The sequence below is a fragment of the Rutilus rutilus genome (genome assembly GCF_951802725.1).
Source record: "Rutilus rutilus genome assembly, chromosome: 10".
NCBI classification, from domain to species: domain Eukaryota; kingdom Metazoa; phylum Chordata; class Actinopteri; order Cypriniformes; family Leuciscidae; genus Rutilus; species Rutilus rutilus.
The window spans coordinates 19,508,105-19,520,964 of record NC_140215.1 but is presented as its reverse complement, the minus strand read 5'-3'; the positions used below and the strand labels follow the sequence as shown (position 1 = coordinate 19,520,964).

Genomic DNA, 12,860 nt, shown 5'->3' with positions numbered 1-12,860 from the left:
GCAAATACTTCAAAATGGCCAATGGTCCTTAAAGGACACTTTGTAAAAGCCTGATGAAATTTCCATATCGAGTCAGCATTCCTGAACAGTGTTAACACTCTAGAGGAAACAAACTGCTCACCACAGATCATTAGACAGTAGAGAGGATGTATGAAATAACATAAACACAATATGAAAAAGGAAACCATTTGTAACCAAGACTCCCGGACAGGTTTACATCTGGACAAAAGATGTTAGGTGTTAAATGTAGTGAGGGATCTGTACTGGTGTGGGCAGTTGTCTTGGAAAAGTCATTAAATCTGATGTTTGCTCAGCCAAGTAATATGAGGTTTTTACAGGAACAGGTTCCTGATATGTTCCTAAAGCAGTTTGCCCGTGATATTCCAATATGCCAGGACGATGGAGCCCCAATAAAAACTGATTTAAGAATTTAGAATTTGGTTTCATGAGGACCATGTTGAGAAAATAACTTTTCCTGACCTCCCCAATGACCAGATATGAAGCTCTAGCCTAATGGATGTTTTAAAACAGATTTTCAGCTAGAAAAACTGTAAACTGAAGAATGGTGCTAAGTTCCACTAAGAACTCTTGGACAGAAATCTAAGCATTAAAGCTATATTTAAAACAAATCTGTACGACTATCATTCTTTTGATTTGACATTCGTTAGCAAAATTACATTTCTTAATTCACCTTTTATGTATCAGACAAACAATGGATCTATTCATGATGTAGATGTATAGGTTCAAATTCAATAAACACTTTTTCAGCACAAAAAAAAAAAAAATCCAGCAAATCATCGTAACCAGGTGATAAATTGCGCTGTGCTTGATTTAAATTGAATCAGTGTCATTTTTTTAATAACAAACATGCTTCCTTTATTGGTTGCACTTTATTTTTTATGTGCATTTACTGTACGTGTACTGACAGTGTAGCCTACTTACCTAAGAAAGTACTGGGTAATATAAGGTAACTACATGGGTTAAGGTTAGGTTTAGGGGTAGCTTCAGAGTTAGTACTTAGTTATTACCCATTATTGTAATTACTATAATAAGTACATAATATGTACATCGTGAACAGGACTGTAAAATAAGGTGGTACTGTAAATTTGTTTCATTACAGATTAGACCTTATTGTTTAAAACTATATTTGCTCGGTCCAAACCTTGAGCAGTTTACCCTTGCATCAGGTGAGATGGTTGCATACATTTTCTATTGATCACGGCAGCAATAATTCATCAAATGACGATCCAAATATGTACTGAAAGCATCACAATTGGCATATATACTGATGGATGTGTACTTGAGTGCACTTTCATCATTTTAAAGGCCTGCTTGAGGTGTATGGGTCACAGTAGTGAAGCAATGCTTTAAAGTCACTGTTAAGTATATCAGATAGCCGTAGTCTGCTGCATCCTCCATAACTCAATACCCAGATCACTGAGCTGTGCAAATTGCGTTCTGTTCAGCACTAATATTTTGGTTGTGTTTGCATTGTAACCTCTCTTGCATAATTATTTTAGTGAACCAAGCACTAAAACAGCCCAGACAACACATGCAAACTATTAACAATTCATTCACAGTGAGTCTTTGAAGTCTTTAAAGTCCATTACTGCCTCTCAACATATAACTCAAAGTGTTGCTCCACACTTCTGACTCGCTCCGCATGAATCTGAGGATTTAGTCTCTCCAAGCACACAATGGGCAGTAAAACCGTCGAATAGTTTCAAGCAGAGGATATTTTCTGAGAAAGAAAATGTGTGCAGTCGGCTCAAACCTGATGAGTCAGCCATGGTCATCTTATGCGGTGTGTTTAAGAGGGCCATTACACAGAAGCTGGAAATCCCCATAAGGCACAATTACCTGAATGAGCTGATTTATCTCCGCTCATCATAGCCTATTATTCCTTGAAACCAAGAGTGCTAGGTGGGCAAGACAGCCGCCTTATGGAAAAGAGCAGTCGATTTGTTTGTTTATTGGGAAAGTGGTGCTGTATTTGTAATGGGTGGATGTGGCCGCCCTGGACATTCAGCTGTGTGAATACTTCATAAATATTGGGCTAAACAAGCTACATGCTCATTTAAGTGCTCGTTCACATTTTTGGACAGCACTGTAGTGGCAAACACACTGTGGCTTTGATATGCCTTCACAGCGTTGTACACTTTGCTCACCTGCAAGTGAATTTAATGAGGGCCATTGCAGTGAGGAGCTGACATCTCTGTTGTGAAGAGAGGCATTCATGGTACTGTAAGATGGGACTGCTACAGCAATTATTTGTAACCTTTGGATATTGCTTTTGTGAACCCTGGCTTCAAACCAAAGTAATCAGTAAAAGTTGATAAGCATTCATTACTTTGCTTTTGGTTTAACATCACAGCATCGTGGCCGAAAAACAAGATGATATGACACCAGAAAAAGGCGTTTTATTAAACGAGCGAATGGTCGTGCAGAGCTTTTTAATCAGCTGCAGTGGGGGGGTAAAAATTGCATTTTTAATTTTTCTTTAAAAAAGCAACCACGAATGCTATTCTGGTTACAGAAAGTAAATGCCCTTAACCCTGTTGCAAACACCGTGTCTACAGCAACCTCTACATCAACCTTGGTCACGACAGGTGCATCATGTTTCTCTTGCCTTGAATTTAAAATGGAGAAATTTACATGAATATCTGAATACTCATTGGGGGAAAGAGCCGAAAAGCTGATGGGTGTAACTTGCATTATAAAATAAAGCATCATGTACACGAGTCCTGTATCGCACCTCTCTGAATAATTACTAGAGGTCATTAAATTTTCAACAAAGGCAGGAATGAATGAATGGGTTGAAGAACAAACTGGGGAGGTTCTGACCAGGTGTGACGCAGAGTGCTCGGGGTGTAGTTTTTTTTATTTATTTCCTTCTGTCTTTTTTCTTTGACAGAAACAAGACAAAACCCAGGGCTCGGAGGGGCCCTTTGTGTCTCGTCGGATAAATGCTTCTGCTCTTTGAAGCAGCTCTACCTTTCAGGTGTTCATTATCCCTCAAAACAAATAGCTCCTTTATGCGAACGTCCCTCATTTGTTTAAGACGATATCGTGTAATTAAAATCTAATCAGAGAAAGGAGGGAATCCATGAATATTTAAATCTGTTTGGGTTCTGAATCTTAATGAAATGGTAATTTATGATGGCTCCGGGCTTAATTCTAGCCAGAGAGCAAATTAACTGGATTTCCAGAGATTCCCTCAAGAAACTTCCCCCTTTTTTCCCATTGAGTGTGTTTAACATATGGAAATATGATTAAAGCATCTATTTAAAGGCCAGACGATTAAAATGTATGTGAAAGACTTTGTTAATAGGAGCTGAAATATGTGCACTTGTTTTTAATATCAGTGACTTCAAGGTCTGACAAAAATCTCAGCCAAGCATGATATCCTGATTTGAAGATCTGACATGAAAGCGCCTCAATGTGAACAGTTTTGACAAATGATTTATCTGATAGCAGATGAGGTAAGAATACCTGAAAATGAAAGTGGTTTTCATCATGGCGGCTTAGAACCCATGTAACATTGTAGAAATCATCAAGAACAAGTCTGACATACCATGAGAAATATGGACGCTGAGAGACATCAAAGAGAGCTATCTGACGCTGTTCTCAAATGTGATAGCATAACCTATAAAAGTAGACAGACCATTAAAACAATTACTGAGTGGCTAGTTTGTATGTTGTCATGAGTTGCTAATTTGGAATTGGCATGTTTTTGAGGAACTTTCTCACATTTACATCATTTTTATGCGTTTTACTCTTTGTTAGCTAATTTTAAATCTATTTGTTTTTATAGTATACTGAACTAAGTTAACGCTTACAGAAACCTCTCAATGTCCTGTAGATGATTTGTGATTTTACTATCTTTGTGGGGGACATACAAATTTGACAAGGGGTCAATGAAGTTTAGCAACAGCGCTGCGTCCCAGTTTATCTAAATATTCACTGTGTTCAGTTTATGTGAATAAATACTGTGACAGCATACTGGTTCTCAACAAATTCTGCTCCTGTTTGGTAGTAAATAAAACTGGGCTTTCGTTTAAAAAAAAAAAGTCTCCAGAAATTCAAAAATAACCCACAATCACTTTGACAAGAGTACACAAGTAATCAAAGCCAGCAAATAGTGTTCTTTCCAGGCATGTAAATGACTCATTTAAAACGAGCCGTGAAATGTGATTAAAGTCACATGAGGAAAAACTGGAGACCCACTCCTGATGGTCTGACTGTGAAATTGTGGCCCCAGGTTTTTAAGCAGTGTGAAAGCTTCTCTTTAGAGGGACACAAAAGGTCTTGAACTTTCAGGTGTGGCAGATCTCAGCCAGAGATGGGCAATTATCATATCTTCCAGCAAATTCATACTATCAAAAAACTACATAGAAAGATATAGAACTGCTGGATGAATGTAACTAAACATGACCTTGGGCTCTTTCTTAAATTATAATGCAGTCTTTTAAAACATATGTCATATTTGATATGATTGGTTTATAGTCAGTGTCAAGGTTGAGATATTCAGAATACCCTGCAAACTGATTTTGATTTAGCAGCACATTTATTCTAACGCTAGTGAGAATTCATCTGTTGCACATTCATACACTACTGTTCAAAAGTTTGGGGTCAGCACTCAGTACAATTTCTTTTATGTTTTTGAAGTTATGCTCAACATGGCTGCATTTATTTGATCGAAATACAGTAATATAATTACAATTTATATATATATATATATATATATATATATATATATCCCCTAATTATAATGTAATTTATTTCTGATGGCAAATCTAAATTAATTAATTAATGCATCCTTGCGGATTAAAATGATGAGTTCCTTTAAAAAACTTACTGACCCCAATCCTTTAGTGCAGGCTACTGTCATAAGTTTTTTTTTTTTTTTTTTAAAGAAAACTAATGTTGCACATAAGCAGAAGTTGAAGCTGTCACTGTTATGTCACAGGTTGAGTTTATTTTGCTTTGTCATTGACGTTATTCAAGGTTCATTTTACATCATGTTGCTTCAGGGCATTGCTGTGTGTCTATTATCTGTCAGCAATGTTACACTAGCTTTGTTTATCTTTCCATCCTCCTCATTTAGCAGACCACCCCTCCAAACTGCCTGATAACACCACCAATAACCGACAACTCAAATAGCAATGTGACAGTCCTTCATCCACAGCAGCACTAAATACAGAGATCCAGCAAATTCACTTGAACTAACCGCTTTAATTCAGCCTCTAAAACCCTTTTTGCAAATGCATTAACGTAGTTTAATTCAAATGTAGCACTTTTCTAACCACTTTAAATTTAAATTCAGAGTCCTATTTGCCGTGCCAAGTTAGACCTGCATTGAAAGAGCATATAATAACAGCTGTGGGAGGATCTATGTGTATGAAATATTTATGTATTTAAAAGAGTGCTGTCAAAATAAAAGCCTCATAAAGTCAAATACACAAGAAACAAGTGAAGGAGAAAGGGAAAGTGTTCTGCTCTGTGAGACATGAATCCATAAGAGACTTGAAGAGTGGTTTCTTTAGGATGGAAGTACAACAGTGCCCTCCTCTGAGGAAAGCAAGACAAGTAGAACTTCAAGGGACATCCATTCAATAATTAACATTCTAGCTTCATGTTTAAACCCTTATGACTTTCTTTCTTCTGTTAGATTCAAAATCATTGCAGAATTGAGCCTGACAGCCTCAATCACCGTTCACTTTTATTGCATCTTTTTCCACATAATAAAAGGGAATGGTGATTGAGACGGTCTTCTTTTGTGTTCCACGGAAGAAAGAAAATCATACGTTTAGACATGTTTGACAAGTTAGACAAGTTACTAAATGATGACGAAATCTTCATTTTTGGGTAAAATATCCTACCTTTCATATAGCCAGGGCTTACAGCAAACACAAAGGCAAGATAATAACAGTTCTCTTGTGGCACTAATTCTCAAACTATGTTAAGCGCCCTCTGGTGGTTTCCATTCAAAACTACTGGTAATGACGCATTTAAAACACCAAGCTGACATGATTAACAACATAAACAACAAATGAGAAATTATGGCGGCGAACACAACCACACCTCAATGATATTCTTAGTCATTTTAAAATGAAATAAACTTGTACTTACAGACCTGTTGGATCTCCTTTGGGACTAATTTTGGAACTTTTAGGTCTTTTTCTTCATTTATCTCCACTCACATGTTTTCAGCTTAATAGGAAAACAGATTCTCCCAGAGTATTAAATGAATCTAAAATGATGGAATCCCATTCCCTTTTATAGAGGGACTCAGAGGAGTGTAAAAATTGATGAAAGCTAAGGGAATCTGAAGGCCGGTGTTGTCCAAACAGCCACTTTTATTTCAGCGTCATTGCAGATTTTGGTGAATAATCACCCATAAAGGGCAGAATATGAGAAATGATGGTAATATGAGATGCGCTCAGGAACAAATGAGCAGCGGCTCTATTCCTGGACCCGCGGCCGCTCTCTTACCGGCAGCAGACTCATATCATCTCCTCTCATCTCAACTGAGTGACGAGAAACGACTGGTTTCAGGTGTCTAATGAGCTGCGGCCAGTTTGCACAGTGCTATTTCAAACAAAAAGTATTTTAATTGGGGTGTTTAGTCACCGTCTCACCGCAATGAAACAAAATAAGATATCGGCCGGCAGATTGATTTTTCCCTTACATAGTTACTACCTCAGTTAGATGTCACATTCGTTGCATAATTTTCGTTGTTTTTTTTTAACGATATCTAAAAATAATAACTGACTTTACTGTACTTTAGTCTCATATCTAGTTTTAATGGCCTCTGATTGCCAGGGGCCTCTAAAGGTACATGGTCTGAAACTGCTGAAGGAAGCTGATCACCAGGGTCATAAGCACATTCAGTTTGACCTGTCCTGTGCCCCTAAATTTGTATAGCCAGAAACAAACCACCAGGGGCCCTGGACCCCTTGGTGCATAGAGCGGGAACGTATAAGTGGGCACAAAGTCATGCCCAGGGGCCTCCTTGGACCGTGACCTTGGAACCAGAACTTGAGTCAAACTCAAAAAGATCCACCCACAAACAACACTTACTCAAAATGAAAGGAAAACGTTTTTTTAACATATACAATAAATGTTTTAATAGCAATGTACAATGATATCTTCAGCTGCAGAAGAGCAGAATACATCTTTCTCCATGGGACATGGACAAATGGTTGAAATACCACAAGGAATCTGTCTTTAAGATGTCCCTTCCCCTCCAGCGACACTGGCGTTTCTCACTTCAGCCAGATGCCTTTGTCACCAACGTCTTCATTATAGCCTTCAGCGTACTTCTTTCCTGGGAGCTAAGGGGAGATTTTCATATCACATGTTAGATTCTTTAAAGCCCTGGCAACATTTTACTGTGACCTTTAAAGAAATGCACTGAAAATAATAGAGAGTAAAAGACTAGACTTTTAATCTATATTCATGAGCTCCACTTCCACATGTTCTCTGGGCTGAGGTAAAGCTCCATATGTTTTCGCGCGAACACTGACAAGGTGGTGATCAGATGAGCAAATGAAAAGATGAAAAATCTGATGGCTGAACACAGCGCTCCCAAAGATCAATATAATATTGCCAGGAATCACTAATGGCCATACAAAGTGTTCTGTCACCCACTCCAAAAGTCTATCTGTCTACTGATTTTGTAATGCCACCGACATCACTGAATGTCCTCAGGTGACACTCCTGATCTGTGAAAACACTCAATCATTGTGCAGGCATTTGAAGGGACACTGTTTGGGCTCCTGGACATATGCAATTACTTGTACACAAATGTATCTGACAGAAATATCATTTAAGGTAGATCTATCATCAGCGAGGCACCTAAAGCATCACTGCTTCCATACTCTCTTTAATTAATATAGTTAATATTAGGGCTGTCGCTAACGATTATTTTAGTAATTGATCAATTATTTTGACGATTAATAGAGTCTTTTTTTTTTTTTGTGGTAATAAAAATAGACCCTAACAAAAAGACCTTTAAAATGACTTAATTCATACATTATATAATAACAATGAGGCAATCAAATAAAGCATTCTTGAACAAGAACGTGTGGACATCAAAACATGCAAACTCAGAGCGAGGGTTTAAACTTATTTTAAAATGCAATGAACATTTTGCATATTTGGAAACACTTTATGTATTCTCCTGTGTTGGCGTAGATTTATAAATGATTTATCATGATTTACAAATCTGATGAAATGGCGCATATTGCGTTCCCAGATGAGCGTTATAAGCAACCTAAACTTACAGCATATGCAGAGATGGAGTTTGAGACGATTAATTATATATATATATATATATATATATATATATATATATATTAAACCCGCAGGGCATACATTTATTTTACTGAATCACAGCCTCTGTGAATTCACAATAGCACTATGCTATAGTATGGTTTTTAAATGGTTTTAATATATCGGTCTAATAATGCGTTTCATGGATTCTTGTCCGTGGAATGCGCCACTTCCGGTATTTTGTCGATTACTCGACACAGGTAATTTGCAATCAACTTTTTTTTTTTTTTAACGAGTACTCGAATTTAATCGAGGAATTGTGACAGCCCTAGTCAATATTAACTGTCACTATTAATAAAAAATTAGAATTTTGGAATTGCTATAGGTTTAAGCATAATTAGGTCTTAATGGGATAGTTCTCCCAAAAATTTTAATTCTGTCATTACTCAAGTCGTTCCAAACCTGTATGAATTTCTTTCTTGTGCTGAACACAAAAGAAGATATTTTGAAGAATATGGGTAACCAAACAGTTAATGGGCCCCATTGACTTCCATAGCATAAAAAAAAAAAAAAAATGAAACTATGAAAGTCAAATGTTTAAATATCAACATTGTTCAAAATTATTTTGTTTGGCAAAACAACCTATATGTGGCTTGTGATCAGTCTTTTACATGTACTGTTACAGTTTCAGTGGAGGGCACATACCGATTTGAAAGCATAGTAGGCAGCATCAAACTCATGAGCACCGATTGTGACCTCTGGGAGATATTTGGGGACGCAGGTCAGGGTGGCTACCCTCTGCTTGTCTTCCACCCTAGGGAATAAGGGAAAGGGTACATTTATTCAATGTGCTCAAGGATGTGGCCAAGCTGGAATGATAATAATTACAGCCAATACTAGCAAAAGTCTAAGGAAGAAAAAAACAAAAAAACATGAGTGAAATGTAAATAAATCAAGCACTTACATCATTCGCATATGGTGGAAAGTGACATCATCTTGCTCCAGCCAAGGGCCCTTCTCAAACTTTAAGTATTCAATATCCTCTGCAACCTGCAAAGGCAAAGTGGAGTCATAAAGCAGTGACATTTGCCTGCCTCAATGTGCTCCACATACAGGTTTGAACCTTACCCTCTCAATGTCCTGGGCTTGGGTTGTGTCATAGGCAAGAACCTCTGCCTCTTCACTGAAAATGAGATACAGTTTTTCAAAACTAAAACTATTAATAAGCAGTAATTAGTAGTTTATTGAGTGGTTGATTGTTAGTTAATAGTGAGAATCGAACCCTAATCTAAAGTGTGATCATTTTATTTATATAATATTATTCATGTTTTTATACAATTACAAATAATTACAGTACTTATATTAATTATAACATTTATATACAATAATACATATAATGAATATTAGGTGCTGACCTGATTTTAGGAAGGAAGGTCTTCTTGTATGCAGTCTCAATGCTCTTCAGGTAGCTTAAAGAAACATTCTGGAGGTATGACTGTATAAGGCAATGAAAATTCAAATGCACTGTCATCATTGTATAATCAGCGCTTCCTGAATTAATCAAAATCTCCTGAAATATTTCTCCTTAAATAAAAGCCTCCATTTTTTTTTTTTTAGATTACTACAATTATCCAAAATTTAAACAAAACTCTACATTAAATCCAGCCATAATTTAATCATTTTGTAATCAATAATTTTGTGTGATATTGAAAATCTTTGTCAGTGTCATTTTTACACATTATAATCAAAATATGAATTATTTGGACCAATATGATCCTCACACACACACACACCTTTCCTGATGCCTTGAGATTCTTCTGGACCTCTTCAGCAGGTGAGTCGACATAGATGACCAGATGAGGGGGAAGAAACTCACAGATACTGATATTCTTAATCTCATTATAGTGGTCCACACCTGCAGAATAGCAACCAACACATACACATGTTGATTGTTCATTTCAATCAACAAAAAGCAGCTTTGATATATTATCAGTTGAAGTATGACTTCAGTCACCAACAGCATTTAACCTACATTCTAAAATATTTTATGATATGAATTTCAGACATAATCACTCACACTGCTTGCGGATGTAGCCTTCTTTGAACATGGCCTCCAAAAAAACCACGTCACTAAATGGAGATCGTTCCAGAACAACTCCCTGTCCTGAGCAAGGGAAACAGAGAAGAGAGAATGACATAAATATCCTAAACTGTTACTGCGTTCCCACAACTTACTAAAAAATTGTATATAGGAAAATCTGTTCATGCTGTAGGGTTTTCATCAACAGCTTTGGTTACCTGTAGAGAGCAGGTGTTCAATAGCATCAGAGTACTGCAGCAACCTCATGAGGTACATCCAAGACTGCAGGCGGTAAGAGTTACCGTCACTGGCTTTGGGCTCCAAGTAGAACTTCTCCAAACTGCAGTTTCCATTAAAAGCCTGATCTAGAGGAACTTTCTCCTTTGTCATTTTGTCAACGTAGTAAGTGTCTGGCTCTGGCATGTACAGCATCCCTAATGAGAGAAACATTGAAAACTGAACGAATACTTCTAGGAAATAGGAATAGCAAAGAATAGAATACAAAATATTCTATTCCCAAATACATTAAGAGACAGAGAGAGTGTTTGTGTGTGGTTTTAAAAACCGAGGGTGCCAGAAATTGTCTTACCCAGTTTATCAGCCAATTTTTGTGCAAGTGCTCCCTTTCCAGATGCCAAGTTGCCATCAATGGAAATGATCTTGCTGTTTTCCTTGAAGCGGGAGGTTGTCCTCTCCCCCAGAGTATAAGCCCACCATCCATACCGCAGGTTACTGACAGCACTTGTGTGGATTTGAGCCTGGAGGGTATCAAAATATCCTGTTATGTTTCCTACCATTAAGATGATGTGGTCTGACAACAAATACATATGTTGTCCTGCTCAGCTGAAGTATCTATATATGGATTCAAGCGATGAATTACTGCTGACACACTTCTTAAATACAAAACTATAAAACAAGTTGTTTTGACAGAACTACCGTCAGACACACACGGAGATCCATTGTTATATATTGGTCATGTCTGAACAAACGTGAATGCATGTTACTATCAAAGTTGCATTGATTCAATAAACATATGAATAGATGCATTAATTTGACAGTAAGAAGTGATTTCCACAGCTGTAGTTCTGCTGTTGTCCTTCAGTCTGGACTACATGAGGCCCGACAGAATAGATAAACCTTTCGTTCTGGAGTGTAGAAGCTGTTTTTTCGATCTTACCGTCGACACAGGCGATACTGCTTTCCAAGCTGCTGCACCCGAGGGCACAACCAGCCGAAATAACCGCAACGACATCGCGAAACTTCAGAAACTCCAGCGAGTCTGATGATCCTCAATGTCGCCGAAGGATCTCTGTGTCGCGTCGCGGAAGTTTTGCGTCATCGGTGCGTCATGTGGTTCTTCTTCTTCTGGCTTGTTTGTGGCGGTTGGCATACAACTTTTAGGTGCATTTTAGAGCAGGTCAAGGTGGCATCACCCATTATACTATTCCTTATATATATATATATATATATATATATATAGGACATATCAATATAACATGCTCTACAGTTTCCTTTTGATTACAATTTCCACAGTTTTTCTCATGTTTCCCTATTGTCTTCAATGTACTATTAAATGCAGTATGCCCAAATCTAAGTCTTGAAATGATTTGTTTCTTCGTTTCAAATTCTCCCTGTTAGTCTGCCTTTATCTACGATTCTTTGAATGTTATAAAACCATATTCCTGTTCTTTCCTTCCACTGTTTTTGCCATCTATTCCTTGCATGTTGTTTGATTAAACATTTCATTTCAGCCTTACTATAGTTTACCTTAATGTCTATGTCAGCTTTATTTGTTGCTTCCTTTGCGCACTCATCTGCGATCATCTCATTCCCTTTTACTTCTACATGAGCTGGTACCCAGCAGAAATTCACTTCTAATCCCATCATCAGAATTCACAATGTCAGAAGGATCTCAATCAGCACATCTGCTCTGCTTTCTGTATGACCTGTTTCTAATCTCATTAATAATGAGTTTGAATCAGAGCATATCAGTGTCCCCAGTGGTCTATTCTCCTCAACCCACTGTAGGCTACTGCCACTGTAGGCTACTGCCGTTAGGATTGCAATCATTTCCCCCGTATATAGGCTACTGATAAATTATCTGAAATTATTTTATTGATTTTGACATTGAATTCTGGAACTGTGAATGCCACAACTTTGTTGTCTATATTTTTGGATGCATCTGAAAATACCTGAACATAAAAATAATAATTATCCTGTATATAGGCCTACTACCTATGTGTTATTTGAGCATTTAGTTTATTCTTGTTCCTTATCTAATAGCGTCATATCTACAGGAAGTTGAGGTAATAACCACTGAGGAAATGTTTGGCCATGGTGCATCATGTGGTTTCTTCGTGACAAAAGCCTTGACCAAAATGAAAATTATATTTAAAAATGATAAAGAAGTTGATTGATTTGTTTTGAACATTATTTCCTATAGATGTATTGGGATTGGTTCTTGAAACTTTGTTTGTTGTTGTATGATTGTATTTGGAGAGTC

At 37.2% G+C, this 12,860-nt stretch overlaps 1 protein-coding gene across 1 annotated transcript; it reads right to left on the bottom strand.

The window, feature by feature from the left end:
• Nucleotides 1-7,102: 7,102 nt before the first annotated feature.
• ndufa10 (NADH:ubiquinone oxidoreductase subunit A10) lies at nucleotides 7,103-11,738 on the bottom strand. The gene is made up of 10 exons (XM_084421329.1): nucleotides 11,535-11,738; nucleotides 10,947-11,115; nucleotides 10,576-10,791; nucleotides 10,355-10,441; nucleotides 10,071-10,192; nucleotides 9,693-9,772; nucleotides 9,406-9,460; nucleotides 9,242-9,327; nucleotides 8,983-9,091; nucleotides 7,103-7,337 (listed from the first exon to the last, which is right to left on the bottom strand). Exons 1-10 carry the CDS (start codon nucleotides 11,607-11,609, stop codon nucleotides 7,269-7,271), a joined length of 1,068 nt encoding a protein of 355 aa, XP_084277455.1. The 5' UTR covers nucleotides 11,610-11,738; the 3' UTR covers nucleotides 7,103-7,268.
• Nucleotides 11,739-12,860: the final 1,122 nt, after the last annotated feature.

Coding starts and splice junctions, on each gene's coding strand:
- ndufa10 (XM_084421329.1), bottom strand. CDS start 11,609: ATGTCGTTGCGGTTATTTCGGCTGGTTGTGCCCTCGGGTGCAGCAGCT. Junction 11,116..11,534: donor CAGTATCGCCTGTGTCGACG/GTAAGATCGAAA, acceptor GATACCCTCCAG/GCTCAAATCCACACAAGTGC. Junction 10,193..10,354: donor AGGCTACATCCGCAAGCAGT/GTGAGTGATTAT, acceptor GCTATTCTGCAG/GTGTGGACCACTATAATGAG.